The 27,244-nt window shown below is 44.5% G+C and overlaps 1 protein-coding gene across 1 annotated transcript in view; it reads left to right on the plus strand.

The window, feature by feature from the left end:
* The window catches only part of stab1 (stabilin 1), a 298,755-nt gene that overhangs the window by 163,298 nt on the left and 108,213 nt on the right, over positions 1-27,244 (plus strand). Inside the window, exons 31-36 of the mRNA XM_086001826.1 lie at positions 9,134-9,211; positions 11,410-11,511; positions 13,673-13,780; positions 17,692-17,823; positions 24,876-25,004; positions 25,859-25,915. Coding sequence (XP_085857952.1) covers positions 9,134-9,211; positions 11,410-11,511; positions 13,673-13,780; positions 17,692-17,823; positions 24,876-25,004; positions 25,859-25,915 — 606 coding nt within the window. The remainder of the gene's footprint in view (positions 1-9,133; positions 9,212-11,409; positions 11,512-13,672; positions 13,781-17,691; positions 17,824-24,875; positions 25,005-25,858; positions 25,916-27,244) is intronic.

The raw sequence follows: 27,244 nt of genomic DNA on the forward strand, positions 1-27,244 counted from the left end.
TATTTGTTAACAGTTCTTTGGAGTAAAGTAGCGAGAATTAATTCCCTCTTTTGTTGGTTACAAAACATAACGGGCCTGAAATTTCAGTAATCCTGTTGCTCCGGAAGTGCAGCACAGCGGAATTCCTGGTTGCCCATGCCCAAAGAGGTAGATCCCACCCCAAATTGTGGAGACATTTGAATGGTGGGGGTTGGCCACCAAAGCCTGCAAGGGTGCTTCAGTGGCACCCCGCCCCAAACAGCCTTTGCAAGATGGAACAGCCCAAGACAGCTCTGCCTGAGGTACCCCGGGCCTTTCCTGGGCTGGTGACAGAAGCAGCCTTTAAACAGCTTAAATCAAACCTGGGTCGGGGAGAGTTTAGGGGATTTTCCGGGGGCCTCACGGCTGGCGAGAGTTCCGTTAAGACCTACCGAGGATGTAATGGGCGGAATTCCTGGAATGGCTCGGGAAATCCCTCAGCACACCCGCTAGGCAAAGGGGGCGAGCAGAAGATTCACCCCACCACCCCCCCCCCCCCCCCGCCTGCTGCCACGCCACCCCAACCCCTACACTTGAATTTTTTGCTGCAGTGCTAACAAGGCAGAATCCAACAAAACTGGGTTCTACCCCATTTTCTGGTCCTCCAACTGGAGGCCTGTCAGGATTCCACCTTGGGCCCAAACTGTTTCATATTGTGACCCTGGCAGGGAGCGCCCGCTGGAAACCTCCATCCCTCATTCTGCAAAGCATCTAGGATAATGGGAAGTACAAACTGATTTTAGTAATCCCGGTGGGTACCCCACCAATATGGGTGCATTCAGGGCATTCGCCAGAAGAGGGGTGATGGGAAATGTGATGCTGGGCACCCACTAGCGGGCTTGCTGGCATCACCAACTCTGCAACAATTTTTGGAAGTGGCCCATTGGCCACTTATTATTTATGATTTATCCCAGCAGCTACCATTTTTGTTGGGGGTCCAGACCATCAGTCAGATACCAATCCATTCCTCTGGTGCTACCTTATTCTGCCCCATCCCAAGTGAACTCACACAATACAGTTGAAATAAAATTAATTCATTTTATCTTCCCTAATACTATACGGTGCAAGTTTGCTTAGTGTATCCTAGTTTGCCCGAACACTTCCACCTATGAATTTTAGAAATTGCCCGTGAAAAGAGGGTGTTTCTGTGCTCCAAATGGGTGTTGTGGAGTAATTTTAAATACTCAACACAGGTCTGATATCGAGAGTTCAAGCAGTCTTTATTCGCACGCGTGGGGAGACAGCCTGTTTCTGTCTAAGCCAAGCTTCTCCAAATTGTTACAGCAGTTGTCAGATATTGATACATCCAAACGACGTGTTATACATTGTTCCCGCCTCTTTTCTAAAACATTGTTTGTCCCAGTTCCTGTTAATACCAGGTGGCTATCAGCGCACCCTTGCCCTAATTTTGAGAATTGTCAACTCCATGTCTATTGTGGCCCGACTCATCACCAGCTGCCTAAGTCATGTGATTCCTGTTGCGATTACCCGTCTGCACAGATAGGTTATCTTGCAACATCAGTTCTTTCACCAGGTCTGTTGACCAGAACATTTTTAGTTTCTTGCAGCGCTTGCAGTCCTGTGGTTACGTCCCTGCTCTCCTTGACCATTGTCTGTATAGAACCAAGCCCCCGTCATGCAACACTACTCTACACTAACTTTATTCTTTATTTTCCCCTTTCGGTCCCCCCTTTTGGCCCTTGGCCATGTTGCCCCAAGGTGGCCATACTGCTTACTTACAACGGGCATAGATTTGTGAGTTCCCTATCTTTTGCCTTGTTCATAGCTCTAGCCAGTCTCTCTTCCTTTTGCTTCCTGAATTTGAGGCAACAGCTTGACATCAGGTATATCATGACTATCACTTGTAGGCATACCAGTAGGTGAGATGCTATTCTTATCCAAGGGTGTATTTGTACACTTAGGCCCCAATTCCAGATTGTTTCATACCATGGGGAATCTCCCAAGGTTTTGATTTCCCTCCCAGTTTTTTCAATTTCCTCCTGTAACTTGTGGTACAGTTTGGCCATTTTGCCCAGTTTCTCGGCCGTCTTAGTTAGGTGTTCTGGGAGTTTTGGGACTTTGGGTCCTTCGGGGATTATGTAATTTCGCAGGTCCCCTTTAATCTCTTCCGTGGCCTTGAGGGACACTTGTTGTCTCTTATATATTGCTACTAAGTGCTGGTGTCCGATTGTCGCTGGTGTTTGGGGGTTAAAGCAAAAGCTTGCTTTGTAGATTGGGCATATGAGAGGTCCTTAATTATACCGTTTTTCATTGGTGGTCACACAGTATTCCCCTCTGCCTCGGTATGCAACACGAGTTGGCTCGTACCGAGCCTGTGTGATTTCCACAGTACAGTTTGTGGTCTTATTGAATCCACATTGCACCTGTTCTGCAGTCCCTACTGGGTGCGGGCACATTACTGCGTTTCCATACTCTTTACATCCTGTCAGGGATATCACTACCAACATTTTCCCTACGCCAGGCGTTGGCTCCTTTTTTTTGTGGCGTAGCTATGGGTCGGGTAGTACCTCACGTGGGCCTTTCCCTGATTCACCCCAATATTTTCTACTTGGTACAGGCTGTTTGGTCTTTGGTCATTACCGGGGTCATCATAACCACCCCGAGATATTGTGCGAGGTTAGTTATACAGTTTTCTTTCTGTGGGATATACTCGGATCAGACCTCGTAATTGACATGCCGACATGTTGCCCGGGCTACTGGCCAAGTCTTTCAGCTTTTTGTTACTCATCCAGCTGACTTCCTTGTTGCGCCTCAGCATTTGTCGGCTTCCAATACCCGTTTCAGTTTTTCATTCAGGCTTCCTAGTTCCCTGTCTACTGCTTCGATGTCTAAGGCATTAACGAGTGATGTCCCTGTGTTAAATACTGTTCCTACATCTCCTAACATACTTCTCTTCCTTCTAACCCTCTTTCTCCGTATTCCCAATGCCTGGGCAGCTTGGTCTATAACATTTTTTACAAGGGTTTTTATGCAACTGTTGGGCTTGTGGGCTACACCACGCTGGGAGATATATTGTTGACAAATTCAATACCACAGGTACAAGCTCATGGCGTACGTTATCATACAATATTCTGCCGTTGTCCACTAAGTCCTTCTGTTGGTCCTGAGACTGTTTTTGGACATTCCACGGGTTTCGGTGTGGTGGTGGTTGTCGGCGGTTGTGGAGTTGGTGTTGGTAGTGCATAGCCTTGCTCCGTCAGTCCACAATTTCCATCTGGTGCTGGTGAGGGTAGGGGTTCCTTCTGTACAGCCTATGCACACCGTCACTCCTACTTTTGTGGTTATCTCGCCGCCCTGGCATGTTGCGTTATGGTGGGTACCATAAATTATCTGGTGGTAAGCTCCGACCTGCTGTGCAAGCACTAGTCTTGCGAGGATCCAGTATAGCAGCATCATGGTTTCGGTCTACCTGCAGGGATATAATATGGTCTTGGTCGTCACCAAGGGTTAGCTGCCATCTATTAAAGCGGTTTCTTATGCATTTTATTTTTTTAAGCTGGGACCAGTGTTTCCACCACCCTTTAGGGGAAGAGATCAGGATAATGAAACAGTTTGGGTGGAGGTAAGGAATAATAAGGGGAAAAAAACACTAGTGGGCGTAGCCTATAGGCCTCCGAACAGTTGCAACTCTGTTGGATGGAGTATCAATCAGGAAATAGTTGAGGCTTGTAATAAGGGAACATCTATAATTATGGGGGATTTTAACTATCATATTAATTGGACAAATCAAATTGGGCAGGGCTGCCTTGAGGATGAGTTCATTGAGTGTATTAGGGATGGGTTTCTTGAGCAGTATGTAACTGAACCGACCAGGGGGCAAGCAACCTTAGATCTGGTCCTGTGTAATGAGACAGGATTAATTAAAAATGTCCTAGTAAAGGATCCCTTTGGAATGAGTGACCATAACATGGTTGAATTCCATATTCAATTAGAGGGTGAGAAGGTTGGATCTCAAACAAGCATGCTAAGCTTGAATAAAGGAGACTATGAAGGTATGAGAGTGGAATTGAGTAGAGTGGATTGGGAAAATAGATTAAAGGGTAAGACGATACATGATCAGTGGTGTACATTTAAGGAGTTATTTTACAACTTCCAAAAAATATATATTCCACTGAGAAAAAAAGGGTGTAAAAGAAAAGACAGCCATCCGTGGCTAAGTAAAGAAATTAAGGATAGTATTCGACTAAAAACAACGGCATATAAGGTAGCCAAATCTAATGGGAGGATAGAGGATTGGGAAAACTTTAAAAGACAGCAAAAAATAACAAAAAGATTGATTAAGAAAGGGAAGATAGATTATGAAAGTAAATTAGCAAAAAATATAAAAACAGATAGTAAGAGTTTTTATCGTTATATAAAAAGAAAAAGGGTGGCTAAAGTAAATGTTGGTCCCTTAGAGGATGAGACCGGGAAATTAATGGTGGGAAATATGGAGATGGCAAAAACACTGAATGAATATTTTGTATCAGTCTTTACAGTAGAAGACACTAAGAATATCCCAACACTGGACAAACAGGGGGCTATGGGGGGGAGGAGCTAAACACGATCAAAATCACTAAGGAAGTGGTACTCGGTAAAATAATGGGACTCAAGGCAGATAAATCACCTGGACCTGATGGCTTACATCCTAGGGTCTTGAGGGAAGTGGCGGTAGGGATTGTGGATGCATTGGTAATAATTTTCCAAAACTCCCTGGACTCAGCAAAGGTCCCGGCAGACTGGAAAACTGCTAATGTAACACCCTTATTTAAAAAGGGCAGTAGACAGAAGGCTGGAAACTATAGACCGGTTAGCCTAACATCTGTGGTAGGTAAAATTTTGGAGTCCATTATTAAGGAGACAGTAACAGGACATTTGGATAATCATAATTTAATAGGACAAAGTCAGCATGGTTTTATGAAGGGGAAGTCATGTTTGACAAATTTGCTGGAGTTCTTTGAGGAAGTAACATATAGGGTGGATAAAGGGGAACCAGTGGACGTAGTGTATTTAGACTTCCAAAAGGCATTTGACAAGGTGCCACACAAAAGATTATTGCTTAAGATAAAAAATCACGGGATTGGGGGTAATATTCTGGCATGGATAGAAGATTGGCTATCTAACAGAAGGCAGAGAGTTGGGATAAATGGTTCATTCTCAGACTGGCAATCAGTAACTAGTGGTGTTCCGCAGGGGTCAGTGCTGGGTCCCCAACTCTTTACAATCTATATTAACGATTTGGAGGAGGGGACCAAGTGTAACATATCAAAGTTTGCAGATGATACTAAGATGGGAGGGAAAGTAGTGAGTGAGGAGGACATAAAAAACCTGCAAGAGGACATAGACAGGCTAAGTAAGTGGGCAGAGATTTGGCAGATGGAATACAATACTGGAAAGTGTGAGGTCATGCACTTCGGCAGGAAAAATCGTAGAGCAAGTTATTATCTTAATGGCAAGAAACTGGAAAGTACTGAAGTACAAAGGGATCTGGGAGTCCCGGTGCACGAAACTCAAAAGGTTAGTATGCAGGTGCAGCAAGTGATTAAGAAGGCCAATGGAATGTTGGCTTTCATTGCTAGGGGGATAGAATATAAAAATAGGGAGGTATTGCTTCAGTTGTACAAGGTATTGGTGAGACCGCACCTGGAATACTGCATACAGTTTTGGTGTCCATACTTAAGAAAAGACATACTTGCTCTCGAGTCAGTACAAAGAAGGTTCACTCGGTTAATCCTGGGGATGAGGGGATGGACGTATGAGGACAGGTTGAGTAGATTGGGACTCTACTCATTGGAGTTCAGAAGAATGAGAGGCGATCTTATTGAAACATATACGATTGTGAAGGGGTTGGATCGGGTGGATGCGGGGAGGATGTTCCCGATGATGGGTGAAACTAGAACTAGGGGGCATAGTCTTAGAATAAGGGGCTGCTCTTTCAAAACTGAGATGAGGAGGAACTACTTCACTCAGAGGGTGGTAGGTCCATGGAATATGCTGCCCCAAAAAGCTGTAGAAGCTACATCATTACATAAATTTAAAACAGAAATAGACAGTTTCCTAGAAGTAAAGGGAATTAAGGGTTATGGGGAGCGGGCAGGAATTTGGACATGAGTCTAGGTTCGGATCGGACATGGCCCTGTGGGTAGCGGAGTGGGCCCAGGGGCCGTGTAGCCTGATCCTGCTCCTATTTCGTGTGTCTAATTCTGTTAGATTCAGGAGATGGTTCTGTGATAGTAGATTGGCGGTTAGGATCAGATCAGCCATGATCTTATTGAATGGCGGAGCAGGCTCGAGGGGCCGATTGGCCTACTCCTGCTCCTATTTCTTATGTTCTTATGTTCTTATGTTACCATTCATATCCACACATGCACACATATCACTGGTCATTATTACTTCATAGGGTCCGGTCCACCGCGGGGCGAACCTGGGTCACCCTGGCAGTGCCTGGACCATTACCGTGTTCCCTACCCTTGGTAGAGGTTCCGTTAGCTCGGCCAATTTGTTCTCCTGGTCTCTAATGGCCTGTTGTTCCCTTACCTCCTCCCGCAAGGCCTTGAGTTGTTCGTCTAGGGACTTAACATAGTTTTTAATTCGATCCCTGACTGGCCCTAACTCTGCGCTTCCTGTAGAGAGTCCTTCGGGCAGGCACATGGCGCGTCCAGTCGTTAGTTCGTATGGGGTCAGGCCAGTTGTCCAGTTTTCAGAATGGCTTGGTGAGCGGGGCTTAACCCTTCCTTAAACATTTTTAGAAAAGCTGTATTGTCTCGGGTAAGGCCTGCCACTATTCCTGAATGTTCTTGGAAGCTCTGGAATTTCCTTTCCCCATATTCACTAGCCGATTCTCCTTTGTTCTGTGTTACCTCCATTATTATTCCCCAGTTTATGGGGACTGCGCCCATCACGAGGGACACTGCATCTTTAAAGGCTATGTACTCTGCTTCTCGCTGTGCCGGGGTGGGTGACATGTCCAGGCACCATGTGCCATCTTTGTAATTCTGTGGTAATAGTTCCCATATATCTCCTGGCATTTTTGCTCGTACTCACCCTTAATTCGGGGAGTCGGTCTAGTAATTTTAGTTCTTTGCTTGGGGAAAAGGGTACATAGGTGGTCCTGATTCTATCTTGTCCCGCTGCTATGCGTGGGTTACCATTGGGCTGCCCGGGCAATCTGGGTGTAAACTCTACCTTTATAGGGGCCATTGGTCTAGGGCTTTTTGGGGGGTGGTTCCTGATGCCCCGGTGTCATCCTCCCTGTATGGGGGTGGGGTATTCCGCCCGCCTTCTCTTTCTCTTTCATATTTGGTTGCTTTCCGTCCTAAGTCTCCCCAGTCTATAGATCGGTCGTTGTCATTAGCTACCACTACTGACGCTGTTGGTGTCGTTGCGCTTGCGCATTTTTCCTTTTTCTGGGCTGTTATGAATTCATTAGCTCTCTTACTTAATTCGCAATACGATCAGATTATTATTATCACTGCCTTCTCTTTGTTTTTCTTTTCGCCTTCCCACCATTCTTTTTGTTTGGCGGGGACAGCATTGGGATCCCATTTATCTGTTAGCATGTTGGTTATCATTTTCCTATTCTTTTTGGCCACATATTCAGTCAGGGACCCTTCTGGTCCCCAATCCATTTCTCTACGTTACTAATTTAATTTGTTGTCAGAGGTATCTCTCTTTTCCCAAGACTCCTCCCGAGTGAGACGGATACTTATAACTTATATCGACCTCGCACCGTTACGCTCCGTTACCGATTCAATCTAGATAACACACTATTAGTAAGAGTCATTTCACCTGGGGTTGTTATCCGTAGACTGCGTGAAGTCTCGTTCAGACCTGCAGATTCGGATCTCTTGGGCAGCCGACACGTAGCACACGTTTACTTTGTCTTAACTATGTGTGGTAATTTCAAACGTACTGATGCGGTTGACATGTTTCTGTCTGCTGGTGTCTGCCGTCCGCTTGAGATCCTGCCGACTATGCCAATTGTTATGGAGTAATTGTAAATACTCAACACAAGTCTGATATCGAGAGTTCAAGCAGTCTTTATTTCGCACGCGTGGGGAGACAGCCTGCTTCTGTCTTAGCCAAGCTTCTCCAAATTGTTACAACAGTTGTCAGATATTTATACATCCAAATGGTGCGTTATACATTGTTCCCGCCTCTTTTTTCAAACATTCTATGTTACAACATTGTTTGTCCCAGTTCCTGTTACTACCAGGTGGCTATCAGCGCACCCTTGCCCTAATTTTGAGAATTGTTAACTCCGTGTCTATTGTGGCCCGACTCATCGTTAGCTGCCTATGTCATGTGGTTCCTGTTGCGGTTACCCGTCTGCACAGATAGGTTATCTTGCAACATCAGCTCTTTCGCCAGGTCTGTTGATCAGAACATTTTTAGTTTCTTGCAGCGCTTGCAGTCCTGTGGTTAGTCCCATGATTATGTCTGGCAATGTTGCACCCTGCTCTCCTTGAACATTGTCTGTATAGAACCAAGCCCCCGTCATGCAACACTACACTAACTTTACTCTTTACTTTTCCCCTTTCAGTGGGTAACCATTTTTTGCTGCACCTCCTGGATCAATACTTTGAGGATATTATTTTCAAATGGAACTGTCCTGTTCCTGTTCCTACTCCTTCTGAGGGGCCCATTCTCCCTGGTCACCAAAACTTTCTAGCCGTTCTTCAGTGCAGCTCCCCTTTAAATGTTAACAACCCTTTAAGAGCTGCTGGCTCAGCAGATATCCTGCCCTGCATGCAGTTTGCTCTCTGCACCTGACTCATGTGAATAGGGTATGCATTAGTATAAGGAGCTCACCACATCAAATCATGCAAAGTCAGTTGTGTTGGCAAAATGTTGCTGTGTGCATGCAGCAATTCAGTTACACTGGCAGTGCGATGGGACAGGATGATCAGCCCTACTATGAGACCTAACTACTGTATATAGCATTCATATAACAAGAATTTCAAACTAAAATTATTCCACAATGGGTGTACATATAAATGATTTCATATTTTCAATTTCTTTACATATTGGAGGGGAATTATCTAATCTGATCGAATTTACCATCATTGAATTGTAAAAAGTAATTGAACAGTTTACTTTAACTTCTCTTTTTCAGACTCTGACCATTGGTGGGGCAAGAATTGTTACTCCCAATATCCCAGCAGTGAATGGGTACATCCATATTATTGATAAGGTACATTCTTCACCATTTCATGCGAAAGTGTTATTAGCTTTGTATGATTTAAAATAGAACCTGCGTATTAATCTCATGAGAAGGACGGCTTTTTAAGTCATCCGTCGAAGCTAGCTTGGAAATGCTTTAGCAGAAGATTAATAAAAAGATTTGCAATGATGGAAGGCTATCTTCAGAGATTTGTGACGTTTGAAAGAAAATCTCGGAATACTATTCAAAAAGGATATGATTCAAGATTGGAAGGGAGCTGTGAGATTTTTTGCGTTTATGTGTTTAAACACCCCCACATTTTCAACATCTTTCTGCAGCCAAATATATAATTGTTCCTTTCTGACAGACTGAACTTGCCATAAAAACTGCATGACTAATTAAAACCAGCTTAATGGAGCTGCGTTAGACGCTGTTGGGCCAGTGGTTTGTTTGCCTGACATGACACATTTTGCTGTTGAGAAATCACCACAGTCAATGAGAAGTATTTCCAGCTTCCTTTTCTACTTTCTTTAGACTGCGCTAAATCATGTCAGGAATATTTGATGCAGCTCGAAGCTCCCTCTGCTGTAGTCTAACAATGCCCCTGAACTCCAACCTCAAAAGAGCTTGACTACACCAATGTGACATTCACATTGTCCAATCCAGATTTATTTGTAGCCTCTCTGAATGAGATTGATAATAAAGTTCGAATTATGGGCAGTTTTAGACTGTTGGCTTCCCGGGGCCTGGGAAACCCGGCCGGCATGAGTTAAAAATAGAATGACTGTTAAAATGAAGGCGGGCAGCCTCATTATAATATTTAAATAACCAACCCACCTCCTGCGAGCAGATTGGCTATCCGCCCCTCATCCCACCTCCATGCTGTCTTTCGGCTGAGACGTTAAACCGAGGCCCCGTCTGCTCTCTCAGGTGGACGTAAGAGATCCCATGGCGCTATTTCGAAGAAGAGTAGGGGAGTTATCCCCGGTGTCCTGGCCAATATTTACCCCTCAACCAACATAACAAAAAACAGATTATCTGGTCATTATCACATTGCTGTTTGTGGGTCCTTGCTGTGCACAAATTGGCTGCCGCCGCGTTTCCCACATTACAACAGCGACTCCACTTCAAAAGTACTTCATTGACTGTAAAGCACATTAAGCTGTCCGGTGGTCGTGAAAGGCGCTATATAAATGCAAGTCTTTTTTTAATTAAAACCAGAAGTGGACGGGTTCGAGGCTGGTTAGGTTCCTGTTTCAGATTTTTTGAATTTTAACCTCTGACCTGACCCCAACCCACCTGTTTTTGGGAGTTAAGATTCAGCACTATGTGACTCTAAGTAATGTTAATTGTCATTACTTGTGGTGTGTATTTACACAGTGTAACATGTGTTTTCCACTAATATATTGGCCCAAAGTTTGCGATCGGAGGCTTCTCGCGGGCAGGTGCCTCCGACCTGTAAAAAAATCTACGCATTTACCTGGTGGCCCGGGAGGTACGGAGACTTGCAATCCTGGGCCTCTCCGGGTATGTATCCCAGGGGTGCAAGCGGTTCGCAAGTGCCCCTGGGATCATGTGGGCCGGTCCAACCAATAAAAGAAGGGAATTCCCATTCATACTTGTTACGTCCGTACGGAACTGTCAAAAGTATGAATGGGGAATCACTTAAAAAATACACAAACACATGAAATACATTTTAAAAAAGTACATATTTAAAATTAATTAAAATGCCATTTAATTTAAACATTTTAATCGAAAATTTAATTTTATGAAAAAAATGTATATGTTTTAATGGGGCTAAAAATAAACTTACCTTATTGGACAGGGTTTTTGATGTATAAATGAGTGATAACATTTTATTTTTCTATTTTTTAAAACTCTTATGCTGGTAAAAGCCGGCCTTACCACTTTTACCAGGCGTAAGAATTTCACGGGCATTCAGCAGGCGGAAGTTGGGCAAATAGCACAACTCTCCGCCCGCGGAGGCCCTTCTCCCGGGGATGCGGAGGAGCTGTCAAGAGGATTCTTGACAGATCGCAAGTTCCGGGTTTTCGCGCATGCGCTTCGCGTGCCTGAACCCGGAACTTGCGCAGCCCCTACGGGCACGTGTGCACCTCGTACGCACCCGTGGGGGTCGCAAAATACGGCCCATTATAAAACTCTTACAAAACATAGGTGATTTTTTTCAGAGCTGCTTTGTTTAATTTATTGCACCTTTTTATATTTAGATTATGTTGCCTCCTTTGGAAGATTTACCACCACTTCTACCTGGTTTGCTGGATCTTCTAGAACAGCTGCCTCAGTACTCTCGTTTCAAACACTTATTACAGGTACAGCTAAAAAATATAGCATTGACTTACTGTTTTATAGCAGAAAAGAGTCTTATCTGAATTGGGGTTCATATTGATTTATAGCAGTACATCGTTTTTCACATAATGTTTATAAAATGTATCAACGCTTGATTTTAGTTAAAATAGCAGCATTTGCACAATACACTTGAGAAGTTGTGGGTTTGGCCTACAGGCCTGTTCTTTGGTAATCAATAGTTACTGAATCTTGGGGTCCCTTTTCCCAATTTTCTCATCCTGTAAACGTGCACGTTCCTGCAGTTCCACAGTTGGTACCAGCCTTCTCATCCTGTCCTCATTCTATAGTCTTCAAGAAGCTGCTGAATAATTAATTAAAATAGAAGAATGTAAAAGGACACATGGAGAAAGCAGGAAACTGGGACTATGCAAAATCAGTCTCTGAGAAAGATCTAAATTTAATGCAGGCAGGAATGGGTAAATGGCCTCCATCTTTGCTAAAACTTTCTATGTACCAGATACATTCTTTCCAGCAGGGTCGCTATAACCTTGGCTAGGATCAGGGCTCTTAAAGTAAATCGGGCTGCTGGCCCTGATTGTATTCACCCTAGAGTACTAAAAGAAACGAAGGCTATATTATGAAAGCTTCTGGTTCATATATTTTAACAGCTTGTTGAGGCCTGGGATTGTCCCCATGGACTAGAGAGAAACCCCTGTGCCTATATTTAAGAAAGAGAGTAAGTCAGAACCTGTAGGCCTGTTAGTTTGACTTCAGTTGTAGGTAAGTTGCTGAAAGGAATTATTAGAGACGTGCTGAATGTCACTTAAAAAAAACGGTCATTAGGAAATCCGAAAAAGGCCTTTGGAATTTTTTGAAGAGGTCATGAGGTTGATTGATGATGGCAGCCTGGTAGATATTGTGTGTTTCGATTTCCCAAAAGTATTCAATAAAATTCTGCGCAGAAAGCTGTTAAGTAAGATTACATCCTGTGGTATTGGTGGATAGGTTTTAAGCTGAGCACCAAATTGACTGTATGCCTGTAGGCTGAGGGTAGTTATTAATGATAGTGGCTCTGTGTGGGGTCCAGTCACTGAGCAGAGGGTGGGGGGAGGGGGGAGGGTAGATTTTCAACGTCATGCGGGTGTAAAACTGGTGTTGTAGCCTGTTATAGAGACCGCTCGACTTCAGTGGAAATGAAAGTAAGTGCGTTTCTATAACAAACGTCCGATCCGCAACACCAGTTTTATGCCCAGATGGCAAGTTGAAAATCTACCTCAGGGAGTCGTGTAGGGATCCATAGTCAGACTATTGCTGTTTGCTATCTTTATCAATGATTTGGCTGAAAGCATCGGAGGGACTAGTTTACACAAAGATGTATAAAGGAATTAGGACCTTAGATGGAATAAGTGGAGTGGAGGCTGATCATGAAACGTTGAGGGCACAGGCCCTGGTGTAGCACATCTCCTTCCATATGGATAAACACAGTGTGAGGCATTTAGGCTTGGGGTAATTTCAGGTAAGGGTATATCATGCAGAGTCCTTGCAATTTTTAAAACATTTTTAGAAGAGTCCTCCTTTGTAAGAGGGCCCTGGGGGCACCTACAGGTGGGTACCCAGCACCCACCGCCAAGCCTGGGACTCTTCGGCTGGATTTTCTGGTCTCTTCTTTGAAGGGGGGTGGGTTTGGGCACCTAAGATGTGCCCCTAGCCCACTGAAGACATTGAATTTACAGGACCTTCCCCAGACACTGTAAACTTTCTCTCACTACACACTTGAGGCAGTGCCACTAAAGTGTGTAAACTTTATGTTGAGTGCTGGTCGGCCACTCAAACACGGGAGGCATCACAACTCAGCACAGACCTGTGGTGATTCAATGCCTATACAACACCCACAGGAGTCACTGAACCTTGAGCTAATTTTTCCCTCCCTAACCCTGGGGACCTGACATCAATTATAACAACCCTACCGCCACCCCAGTTAGGATCGGCTAGCTGCACAGATCAGGAATCTAACCTAGGTGCAATTTCAAAATGAGAAATTATCGTTGACAAAGTGCCCACTTCCAAATAAAAGGTTTGCAGCGGGAAAGCTTGGTTTGTGCTACAGTATAGGAGTCGTATTTAACCTTCATTTTAATGGAACGGCAGGTAATAATTCTTGATTTTGTTCTGTTTTTCCTTTAGCAATACCATTTAATTGATGAGATAGAATCGTCCGAACAGTACACTGTATTAATGCCGGATGATGCAACGCTTGAAGAGTACTGCAGAGCTGAGCAGATTGAACAGCTGGTATGATTCCTGTTTCCACCGTGACTCAGTGGGGTGGATTTTCCCCCCAAGTGGACTTAGGGCTGCTGGCCGGCAAAATGCGCTGGCCTGGCTGGCCGCCCAGTATTCCCAGTCCATTTTGAGGGCCGGGCCTCATTACCTTTGGGCCTTGTAGGCTGCAGCCAGAGATCGAGCGCCCTGGGGCAGCCCGCCAGCTCCAGGCCACTGTAATATCCGGCTTCTTGGCTGGCATCTGGGCCGCAACGAGGTAGGTAAGAAGGGTGGCCCCCCCCCGATCTCTGGGGCAATGGGGAGGGGGAGCCGGAGCGTCAGTGGCCTGGGCTGGCATCCTGAAGCCTCCTGGCCTCACAAAAATTAAGAGGAACTTACCTTTGGGGATCCTCTTCGGTCGGGTCGCCAGCTGACACTGGTCGGAGTGTGTATGGTGCAGGCTCTCCCCAGTTCAGACCAAAAATGACAATAGGAGGTATGTCATAGGACCCCAATTAACATTTTAAATGAGAATCCCACCTGACTCAGCCACCCAGCGATAGGCCCCGGGGACCATTACCATGGCCATGGGGGTTTAGGTCATTCCTCACCATTTTTGGGCTGCTTCCGCCCCGGTTTCTGCCAGGCAGTTGGCCTAAAATTCCACCCAGTATCTTTCGCAATAATCTCATTATGTAGGGTTCACTTTTCTTAGATGGGCATCTCTAAAGTGCAATGCTCAATCAGCAGATCTGAGTCATAGGGCTGGGTTTTCATTGAGGAGTCGGGTAGGAGACGGGACTACAACTTTCGGGGTTGTAGTCCCACCTCCATCGAGTTCTAGCCAACCCACACGATTTAGACTTGATTGACCTTGTTGAGCCCGCCCAGCAGGTTCAGCAGGCCAATTAAGGGCCACCCGGCAACAGGTGATTCACAGATTGATATTTCATCTGTCAAGACCTTTTGACAGATGAAATATCAGCATTTCACAGCTGTTTGAAGCTGCCAAACACTGACAATCTGTATTCCAAATTAATTCCTTCCTGTCAGGATGATTTAGAGATCTCCCCGGAACAGAAAGCTGAATGCTGCAATTTTTGACAGCTTGCAGCCATTCTGCTTTCTGTGCCGGTGAGATGAAGGACTCCTGAGACCTGAAGGAAGGAAGGCTGTAAAGGTTAATAAAGGTATGTAAAACTTCTTTAAACACTTTACACACACCAAACACACATACCTCTGTACTCATGCACCCATCACTCACCTGAAAACCGGACATCTCGACCCCTCCAAGCCTTTCATCCCGACGGTCCGCCTCCTCTAACTTGGCATGGTTTGGAGCTGTCGGGAATCCCACATTTCAACATTAAAAATAGGGATTAGGCTAAAAACTGCCTGTTAGCTACCTGTTAACAGGCAGTTAATTGGCACTAATCCCCTTCCCACCTCAGGGAGGCGGGTCCCAGTGCAGGGCGGGTACCCGCCTCCTTTGAAACTGGCATGGAGGCGGGTTGGGTGCGGGATGGGGTCGGGACCCCCGATTTTGGGATTTTAACCCCCCACACGTTTCCAATCCCGCCTCCACGGCCCAATGAAAATCCTGCCCATACTGTCAACTGCACCTGACACTGTGCTCTTACAACAGAGGAGCTCTGCACAGGCATGCACAGATGCATGCGCACAACTCCACTCAACAATTGGACCTTTTAATCTTATGAGAAAGCAGGTTGAATGTCTGCTTTCTCATAGAAACATAGAAGAAACATAGAAAAGTAGGAGCAGGAGTAGGCCATTCGGCCCTTCGAGCCTGCTCCGCCATTCAACATGATCATGGCTGATCCTCTATCTCAATATCATATTCCTGCTCTCTCCCCATACCCCTTGATGCCTTTTGTGTCTAGAAATCTATCTACTTCTCATAGCATTCAAACATAGAAAACTGCATTTATAATGTTCCTAGATTTTCTAGGGCCAGATGGACCTTTTAAAATATGGCTCCACACCCGGCTATGGTTATGTAGCCACTACAAGCAGCAAGCATCGTGAGACTACCTGCTGGAGGTAGTTTCATCTCTCTTGCCTTTGTGTGCCTGGGAATCAAATGACTGACCTGCCTCCCCAGTTATACTGGCACTTTTGTGTCAATGCTCTTTTTGCATTTAAATGGAAGTGGTAGTGTAACTGCATCCTTGTGTTGAAATGAGATCACCAAACACAAACCTTTCAAATGTTAACCAAGACCTATGATAGGACTGTTATTTGGGCGATCCCCAACATTTGCATCTCTCCAGTTAGTAACGAGGCATCTCCATTCATCTTATTCATTCATTCTGTGATTCTTTAATGGCAGTTTGTAAATGCACTGAATACAGCCTGCTCATAATTTGAAGTTGCTTAGTTCTGAAATCATGCAGAAACTGCTGCCTGTGCTGTCTTTTGTAAATTAAATGTCTTAATTCAAACTACTAGATGATTAACGGCCCAGAATTTGCAGTTGTAATGACGGCGAAACTGTCAGTGCTTGCCATCATTACTGTGCAAAACCTGCAGCAACCTCTGGCGTCCGCACATGAGCAGTTAAACATGGAAATCCGGAAGTTGCTGTCGGTGATACCCTGCTCCTCCACAAGGTGCGCTGTTGCAGTCTTTGCAGATGCAATCAACACAGTGATTTGAGATGAACTTCAACACTTTACACAATATTCTCGCTGTAAAAAACATTGAAAAAGTTATGCATTGTTGAGTGAGGTGTAACTGAGTTTTTAATGGTGTACTAAGTCATAACTACTGCTGAACAACCTCTCTGGCCCTGGAAAACTAATTTTATAAACGTAGAATGTCATTCCCTCCATTCCATGATAAAAAATTCCACAGATTATTAAAATTAATAAAATTTAATTTTAATTTTTTTAAAGTTTGTTTATGATATTTCAGCTTCTACCTTAATCCCATGTGTATGTCCCAATCTTTATTTTGCTTTCTGTAAAATGATTAAAAATTGAATGATAATTAGTGCTTTTTACTTCCTGGTTTGCTGTCTGTGAGAATTCTTCAATCTGATTGGCTGCTCAGCCGCAGAGCTTGCTAAATCTTTGTGGGCAGCTTTCTTCGAGGTCAGTGGCGAGCGCCGTCCCGTTGCCACTGGCCGCAAAATCCGGGCCAATATCTTTTCCAGCGGAAAAACGACTTCAAATTAACAGGAGTATTTATTCCAAGAATAGGGGGCTGACGTGTTTAAAAAAAAATAGTCAAACTTTCCGCTCAGATATTTCTCCAGTGGTGAACCTAAAATGAAACACCCATATGTGAAAGGTTTTATAATTGACGACTTTTTGAATTTAAAACATTATAGCCTAGAATTGACTGTTTGTAAATGAACACTTAATGTATCACATGATATTCTTCTGTCAGCTATTTTAATGCAAGCACTAAACTGTTTATTTTAAACGGATTAGCGCCTCCATTAAAATAGCAGGCAAAGCAATGTCGTATGAATGCGCTATGCATTCGTCCACTAATATTGGCTAAAGGCATTTCTAGGCTTATGTAAGTCGCTATTTGAGGAGCACACAAGTACACAATTTTACCTTCACCGCCTTCTGCTGGAATTGTTTTTTTTTAACGCCATTTGAGGTTATTGTCAAGAATATAACTATTGTCTTGATACTTCCAATTGATTGGGAGCATGACGGTTGGCTAAGTGGCACACAGGCACTTATGTGACATGAGCATCTGTCTAAAATATTGCCCGAGTGGCATGCACGTGGAGAGGATTGGCATAAGTCACATGGCCAATGGTGGCAAAGTAAAATGCTGCATCAGCTGGAACTCTGCTTTCCAGCAGTTGTTGTCGGGTTATCTGGCAGTGTACAAAGGCACCGTTATTCGTTAGATGAGGATACCTGGCTGTGCAGTACGAGCTGTTGCTCTTTCTTTTACAGGATGACGACTCAGTAAAGTATCACATCATTCTTGGGGAGAAGCTCCTATATGATAAAATCAAGGATGGAATTCATAGAGGAACTATGCAGGGATCATCCTATCAAATAACATTCTACACTAAGAAAGATCAGGTATGGAACGTACTTTATATCAGCAAGACACCTATACTCTTTTTCCTTGTTACATCAGTTGCAGGCAAACAGGATGGTGTGAGATTCACACCAACAACATGGAATCATAGAATCATACAGTACAGGAGGAGGCCATTCACCCCATCGTGCCTGTTCCATCTCTTTGAAAGAGCTATCCAGTTAGTCCCACTCCCCTGATCTTTCCCCATAGCCCTGCAAATTATTTCTTTGCAGGTATATATCGAATTCTGTTTTGAAAGTTTCCATTGACTCTGCTTCCACCACCCTTTCAGGTAGTGCATTCCAGATCATAAAAGCTCGTTGCGTACAGGACTTTCTCCTCATCTGCCCCTCTGGTTCTTTTGCCAATTATCTTAAATTTGTGTCCTTTGGTCACTGACCTTCCTGCCAGTGGAATCAGTTTCTCCCTATCTACTCCCTTCCTAATTGTGAGCACCTCTACTAAACCTATAAGGAAAATAACTAACTTTGCTCTGGTAAATGCACCTTATCTCTGTACACCAAAACGGTTCATGAATTCCTTGGGAAGGCTCTGTGGCATTTATGTTCTTCCCTCCAAGGTCCGAAGCTTTCAGAAATCTGTCAACTGAGCTTAGGGGTAACTGGCAGATTATGTAACTATCAGATTATCAGGCTATGGGGAAAGAGCAGGGTGGGGTGGGACTAACTGGTAGCTCTTTCAGAGAGCCAGCACAGGCACGATGAGCCGAATGGCCTCCTTCTATGCTGTATGATTGTATGATTCAACAGCAAACCACAGCACAGCACTCTGCCATCACCACATCTCGAGCTGCCACCAGTCTCATGTCTGCAGTTGGTTATTGACAAGTGACCGGTGAAGCCCCCAAAAGCAAACAGGCCCCCACAAGCTATTGAAGCACAGAAGCAGGATTGTCTGTGTCTGTCGTATATCGAGGTAGACAACCAGCTGAATCGTAAGCAGGTTCACAGCATGTCTATTAAAGAGCCTATTGCTTCCAGGTGCACATCACACAGGAAATTATAACAGTGCACTAGTTTATGTACCACAAGAGGTGGGCACAGAGGCACATTACACTAACTGTTAAACATACACAACCCCTTCACTGTTATGGTAATAAAGATACATTACTTTAAAGTTTAATGCAATTGTTTTCTTTCCAAGTAAATAGTTTCTACATAAACAGCACTGCTGAGGAACAGTGATTCATAAAATACAAAGAACACCCAGTGAAACGTAAAGACAGGCCCAAAGGAAAGACCTACTGGGTTAGAGCTTAGACAGCGTGTGCTGATTCCTTGAGTGCCTGCTGAGTTCCTCCTTGCTCCTCTTTGTCATCCTCTGCCTCTCATTCCTCCTCCTGTCTCTTCCATGTTGCTGCTCATCTGAAAACAATAGGTGAAAGCCTCGTTTGATGACCATGTTGTGCAGTATGCAGCACAGCGGTATTGTTTTGCCAGCTCGCTCAGGCAGTTTGGAGAGCATCCCCCAGTGAAGTACAAACATCGGAATGATGACTTCAACACACCAAATGTCTGCCTGATTATTTTCCTGTTTGTCAAATGTGTATTGCTTTATGGTCATTGCTGGGGGTATGGGAATTGCACAGTGGCATCAAGTACCATTTATTGAGTGGGTAACTAATAACTGAGGAGCCAACTGTCTAACTTGCCAATAAGTGGGAATATTCAATAATTTCCTTAAAATATGGGCATCATGGGCACTGCTTGGAAACTCTGCATTCACATGCATAATTATTTGCCGGTGGTTGGAGGTCATCCTATTGCATAGTATCCTTTCTGTTGATGAATGCCATGGGATGTTGCAGAGGTTTCTGAATGGCCACATGGTTGTATCAATGGTGGCCTGTACCCTGAGCATGCCACCTCTTTTGGAAAACCCCATTGATCTTTTCTGATGCTGCCACCCGCTGGTATCCATTTTAAGGCATGTCAAAACAGGGTATTTGTGACCTGGATAATGCAACGATTAACTGCAAACTACCGGATCATTAACAAGATTCCCACCATTGTCTAGAAAGAGCCTGTGGCTAAAAAAAGTTGAAGGCCGTTATCATTTTTACCGTTGCTAGCAGCACAGTATTGATGTAGTTCCTTATTGCATGTTCAGCAGATGTCACAATTCATGTATGGTCTTCCTCGGCAAGATATAGCCTCCTCCTACTTTGCTCCTCAGTGAGGCTGTGGCAGATCTTTTGGCGGTGGCAGGCATGGTGGCTGGAGTGGTCGTGGATCCTGGTGATTCTCCTTCCACGTCCTTGGACTTCCCTGATCCGCTTTTGCTAATTATCCTCCTCCTCCAACGTGTGCAGCAAAGAAAAACTTGGCGATACACCCACGCTACTGCGTAGGCTAAAACCATCGAGTTGCTGTTTACAATATTGCATGTTTTGGTTGCTGCTGGAGCTCTGTGTCAACCTTCTCTGCTGCCTTGACACAACCTTTAGAGCTGGTGTCATTAATATGATCTGGACTAGAAGACAAACATTGGAATACTTGCAAGTTCATGTGTAATTGGCACTTATTAAGCTCTCAACCAGCCAGAAAAAAAAACAATGCAGTGCCTGTGTGTGAACATGCTTTGAACTGGTTTGGTTCCTGGAGGAATTTTGGGAGTTGGGTAAAAATGTGCTAATACTCTACTAATGCCAAAAATGGCTCCACGTTAATTCACACTTAGTACATGTATTAGCTTTAAAACAAAGTAATTTCATCCTCCTTAAGATTTAATGCTTCCTTTAGCCTAGTTATTCTCCAGCTGCTCTGAATGTAAGCTCTAGCGGAGTTCAGTTCTTAAATGCTATAATGTATATCTGGATGTCTTTGTATGCATTGGACAGTTCATCTCCTGTGACGGGAAGTGTGTTCTCATTGGGTCGGAGATTACATTAAGGCATGTTAGCCCTTTATCCTTTCCTGTTGAGGCCATACACATGCATTTTTGAGCCCCCTACATATGCATTTTTTTGTTTAGCTCACAGCTGTTGAATCCCGAAGGAGAATGCAGCTGTTGGTTTACATGGAGGAGGTTAGTTGTATCCTTGCAGCTGCTTTCTCAGGAGGCTGTATGTGGTCGACTTGATGTGTTCAATCAGTTGTCTTAAGTATGTACAGATGACAACTTAAAAATAACATTTTAAACAGTTAGTTGTGTTCCTGTTACTCTGGAGTTTGTTAGTTGTTGAATTGCTGCAAACATTTAAAGCTGATGCTGCTTGAAGTTTTTCTTTTATTCATTCCCGGGGGGTGGTGTACATCGTTGGCAGGGCTGGCATTTATTGTCCATCCCTTGTTGCCCAGCGAAGGTGCTGCTGAGCCACCTTCTTCAGCCACTGCAATTTTCTATATAGCAGTTTGATACAACTGAATGGCTCGCGAAGCCACTTCAGAAGGTCGTTAAGAGCCAACCACGTTGATGTCAATGTTCCCCCTGATGTTTTTGGATGCGTGGCCACGCAGTTTACAGGGAACATTGGTTGGTGTGTGACTTTAAAAAAAAAAATAATTCATGTGATGTGGGCATCGTTGGCAAGGCCAGCATCGCTGCAGTCCATGTGGTGAAGGTTCTCCCACAGTGCTGTTAGGTATGGGAACACCACCACCACCTCCAAGTTCCCCTCCAAGTCGGGGAGGGAGTTCCGGGATTTTGACCCAGCGACGATGAAGGAACGGCAATATATTTCCAAGTCAGGATGTTGCTGGACTTGAAGGTGAACTTGGAGGTGGTGGTGTTCCCATGCACCTCCTGCCCTTGTCCTTCTAGGTGGTAGAGGTCGCGGGTTTGGGAAGTGCTGTTGAAGGAGCTTTGGCGAGTTGCTGCAGTGCATCTTGTAGATGGTACACACTGCAGACACGTTGCACCATTGGTAGAGGGAGTGAATGTTTAAGGTGGTGGATGGGGTGCCAATCAAGCGAGCTGCTTTGTCCTGGATGGTGCGAAGCTTCTTGATTGTTGTTGGAGCTGCACTCATCCATCACACTCCTGACTTGTGCCTTGTAGATGGTGGAAAGGCTTTAGGATGTCAGGAGGTGAGACACTCGCCACAGAATATCCAGCCTCTGACCTGCTCTTGTAGCCGCAGTGTTTATTTGGCTGGTCCAGTTAATTTTCTGGTCAATGGTGACCCAGGATGTTGAATGTCAAGGGGAGGTGGTTAGACTCTCCCTTGTTGGAGATAGTCATTGCCTGGTACTTGTGTGGCGTGAATGTTACTTGCCACTTATCAGCCCAAGCCTGGTTGTTGTCCAGGTCTTGCTGCATGTGGGCATGGACTGCTTCATTTTCTGAGGAATTGCGAATGGAACTGAACACTGTGCAATCATCAGTGAACATCACCACTTCTGATCTTATGATGGAGGGAAGGTCATTGATGAAGCAGCTGAAAGTGTTTGGGCCTAGGACATTGCCCTGAGGAATCCCTGCAGCGATGTCCTGGAGCTAAGATGATTGGCCTCCAACAACCACAACCATCTTCCTTTGTGCTATGTCTGACTCCAACCAGTGGAGAATTTTCCTCCTGGCTCCCATTGACTTCAATTTTACTAGGGCTCCTTGGTGCCACACTTGGTCAAATACTGCCTTGATGTCAAGGGCAGTCACTCTCACATCACCTCTGGAATTCAGCTCTTTTGTCCATATTTGGACCAAGGCTGTAATGAGGTCTGGAGCTGAGTGGTCCTGGTGGAAGCCAAACTGAGCATCAGTGAGCAGGTTATTGGTAAGTGCTGCTTGATAGCACTGTCGACGACATTTTCCATCATTTTGCTGATGATTGAGAGTAGGCTGATGGTGCAGTAATTCGCCAGATTGGATTTGTCCTGCTTTTTGTGGACAGGACATACCTGGGCAGTTTTTCACATTGTCGGGTAGATCCCAGTGTTGTAGCTGTACTGGAACAGCTTGGCTAGAGGCATGGCTCGTTCTGGAGCACAAGTTATCAGCATGACAGCCAGGATGTTGTCGGGGCTTATAGCCTTTGCTATACCCAGTGCGCTCAGCTGTTTCTTGATATCTCGTGGAGCGAATCGAATTGGCTGAAGACTGGCTTCTATGATGGTGGGGACCTCAGGAGGAGGCCAATATGGATCATCCACTCGGCACTTCTGACTGAAGATGGTTACAAACGCTTCAGCCTTGTCTTTTACACTCACATGCTGGGCTCTGCCATCATTGAGGATGGGGATTTTCATGAAGCCTCCTCCTACTGTTAGTTGTTTAATTGTCCACCACCATCCACGACCGGATGTGGCAGGACTTCAGAGTCTGATCTGATCCATTGGTTGTGGGATCGCTTAGCTCTGTCTATAGCATGCTACTTCCGTTGTTTAGCATGCATGTAATCCTGTGTTGTAGTTTCACCAGGTTGGCATCTCAGTTTCAGGTACACCTGGTGCTGCTCCTGGTATTCTCTTCGACACTCCTCATTGAACCAGGGTTGGTCGCCTAGCTTGATGGTAATGGTAGAGTGAGGGATATGCCGGGCCATGAGGTTACAGATTGTGGTGGAATACAATTCTGCTGCTGCTGATGGCCCACAGCGCCTCATGGATGCCCAGTTTTGAGCTGCTAGATCTGTTCTGAATCCATCCCATTTAGCACGGTGGAAGTGCCACACAACATGATGGAGGCAACATTCCCTTTACGCTGTGTGACCATGTGTCTGCGCAGCTGTCTCAAGGTACTGCGCAGCCGATGAGCTGGCTTCCCAATGCAAAAACCACGCATGCGTGGAAGTTTGAATGGGCCGCGCAGCCCATTAAAGGGGCCACGGGGCCCAAAACAAAATTAGGGGGAACATTGGATGGAGCGTGTTCTTAGTGAAGACGAGACTTCGTCTCCACAAGGACTGTGCTGCGGTCACTCCTATCAATGCTGTCATGGACAGGTGCATCTGCAGCAGGTAGATTGTTGCGGACGAGGCCAAGTAGGTTTTTCCCTCGTGTTGGTTCTCTCACCACCTGCTGCAGGCCCAGTCTGGCAGCTATGTCCTTTTGGGCTCAGCCAGCTCGGTCAGTAGTGGTGCTACCGAGCCACTCTTGGTGATGGACAATGAAGTCCCCCACCCAGAGTACATTCTGTGCCTTTGCTAACCTCAGATCTTCTTCCAAGCGGTGTTCAACATGGAGGAGTGCTGATTCATCAGCCGAGGGAGGGCGGTAGGTGGAGGAGGTTTCCTTGCCCATGTTTGATCTGATGCCATGAGACTTCATGGGGTCCTGAATCAATATTGAGGACTTCCAGGGCCACTCCCTCCCACTATGCCGCCACCTCTAGTGGGTCTGTCCTGCCGGTGGGACAGGACATGGATGGGGATGGAGGAGTCTGGGACATTGGCTAAAAGGTACGGTTCTGTGAGTATGACTATGTCAGTCTGTTGCTTGACTAGTCTGGGACAGCTCTCCTAATTTTGGCACAAGTCCCCAGCTGTTAGTGAGGAGGACTTTGCAGTGTCGAGTGGGCTGAGTGTGCCTTTGTCGTGTCCAGATCCGATTCCTTGGTCAATGCCGAGTGGTCCGTTCGGTTTTATTATTACTGTAATTTTTTGATCGTTGTTTGATACAACTGAGCGGCTTGCTAGGCCAGCTCAGAGGGCGGTTAAAAGTCAACCACATTGCTGTAGGTCTGGAGTTACATATAGGCCAGATCAGGTAAAGATGGCAGGTTTCCTTCCCTAAAGGACATTAGTGAACCAGTTGGGTTTTTACAACAATCCGAGAGATTCAGGGTCACCATTACGGTACCAGCTTTTTACTCCAGATTTCTTTTCTTAGTTAACTGAATACAGAATTCACAAACTGCATGATGGGATTTGAACTCACGTTCTTTGGATTACTAGTCCAGTAACATAACTACTACACTACCAGACCCCCTTATTAAATGATAATCTCCTAATGCAATTTAAGTAGAGTTGTATAGTCCTATGATGTATGAAAGAGTATAATCACTTTATTATATCAAAATAATATCTGAACGTAAAAGCTTAGTTTTTCTTTAATTATTATTAAGATGCAAACTACAATCATTTTTCCAGATTTTTGTAAATGACATTCCATTAAATGAATTTCATTATGAGACAAGAAATGGGATCTTACTGGGAACAACGCAAGTTCTCCAAATGCAGAAGAATAGATGTGACACCAATGACATTGTAATTGTAGAGGTATGTATAAAACACTGGTATATGTAGATAGGCCAGTGGCACTCCATGTGCCTTTTGTTTCCATTGACAGTTTACCTGGCAGTGAGATGTTGCCTAAGCTGGGATCCGTTGCTGTTCCCTGTTCTTTTTTTGTTGCTTTCCCGCAAAAGAGGCTGACAAAATACTATTAGGAGGCTTCTGGCTTTCTTACAGCAACTGAAAGCACCTGGTTAAAATCAAACTATTTAATACAACTATCGATCCCATATTTTTCTGTCTCTTGTTTGTAAGCACCCTTAGTGGTATGGTTGAAACCAGGAACTTACAATGTGGGGGATCACAGGTGCAGGCCCACATCCGATCACTCCATGGTGCAACATTTTGGAGATTGGCCTTCGAGGATTTCGTGGTCCTCAACAAAATATTAGTAACGCTGGAACAGATGGTCAACTCCAGACATATACATATGCAAATTCCAGTCATTCTTGTTTGTTATTATTGTATAGAATTCCCTAATCCATCATAAATTTAAATACAAAATCCTGATTCAAGCATTCAGTGATCCTGATTAGATTTGATTTCCATGTTTATCACATTAAACACTGTTAGGTTTTGCCTGAAGAATCTGCATACTAATCACTATTGGGTAAAATGTTTTTATCAACCATTTTAAGTTGTTTTCCCTGAATTTGAATTATTGAGTGAATAATTAGATAGCCTTTTGTGTAAATATTTTTAATTTGGCTCTTTTCATTTGAAATCTAGAGGAACTTGTGTATGAGTAACATGTCATGGCAAATTGGCTCAACTGTATGGCATGTACACTCACATGCCAATGCGAACAGAATAAAAATCATAATACTTTTATTTTTAAGGGAATATGTGGCAGCTGTGATCAAAATCCAATCTGCCCTCAAGGGACAACCCCAATGGTAAGTATGAACTCTGACGCCATCTTTGGTTTTGCTCCTCTTTCCCGATGTGATCCCCTGAGCAGTTTGAGCTTATGTGAAGTGTCATTTCTGAAAGGGATTAATTGCAACTTTCCAAAAATGATTTATTGCGAAAGGCATATAAATGTTGTCAGTGGATGATTTAGCTGGCAGGACATTTCAATGTAAATGGACTCCAATTTTTCCTCTGTTTGAAGGAATATCTCATTTCTGGGTAGTGAATCATCCAGTGACTCAGCCAAGAGCAGAAAACTCACACAGATAAGACAAGCGAGTAGGAGTGTCAGGAATCCTTGAGTCTCAAATTTGCAGCCTTCTATTTTTGAGGTCAGAGCTGTTATTATAATGAGACGAGGTAGTCGTCCATTGATCCGTTTGAAACTGTAGAAGTTTAGAATGATAGTCTAGGAACATGATGCAAAGTGATAGCACAATATAAAAATTCTGATATACAAATGGGCAGTGCGAAGCTGAAGTGATTCAAGTAGTCAGATTGTGATAGATCTGGTAATTCATTTCTGGCTAACTGATGGTTGACGTAATATACATTAGAATTGGAGTTTTTTTTAAATGGGCTAATTTCCCAAGTTCCATTTCATTATTATGTTCTGCAGCTCAGATTTCCATCTTTCACTCCTACTTCTTCATTTCATTCCATCAATTGCTTTCAACTCAAAGTAGAGCGTCACAAGTTTGAGACTTAATGGCTCATATTTTTCTCTTTGGGGCATAGAGGAATTCTGTCCACCCCTCCGACTCTGTACTAACCCGTTTTTTTGGGATGCAGATTGTTGTATATGCAAATGGATGCTTAAGCTGGTAGTTGAAGTGCTCATCAAACGGACTGCTTTTTCCTGGATGGTGTCGAGCTTCTTGAGTGTTGGTGCAGCTACACCCATCCAGGCAAGTGGAGAGTGTTCCAAAGCACTCTTGATGTGCCTTGTAGATGGTGGCGAGGCTTTGGGGTGTATGGAGGTGAGCCAGTTGCCACAGAATACCCAGCCTCTGACCTGCTCAAGTAGCCATGGCATTTATGTGGCTGGACCAGTTGACTTTTGTGTCAATGGTGACCCCCAGGATGTTAATGATGGGAGACTTGGTGATGGTAATGTCATTGAATGTAAGAGGAGGTGGCTAGGTTCTCTCTTGTTGGAGATGGTCATTGCCTGGTAGTCTTGCTGCATACAGGCACGGACTGCTTCATTATCTGAGGAAATGCAAATGGAACTGAACATTGTGAAATCATCAGTGAACAGCCCCACTTTTGATCTTATGATGGCGGGATGGTCACTGATGAAGCAGCTGAAA

Source organism: Somniosus microcephalus, chromosome 11 (genome assembly GCF_052327205.1).
Source record: "Somniosus microcephalus isolate GS21.2 chromosome 11, FLI_Smic_1.0, whole genome shotgun sequence".
Lineage (NCBI taxonomy): Eukaryota > Metazoa > Chordata > Chondrichthyes > Squaliformes > Somniosidae > Somniosus > Somniosus microcephalus.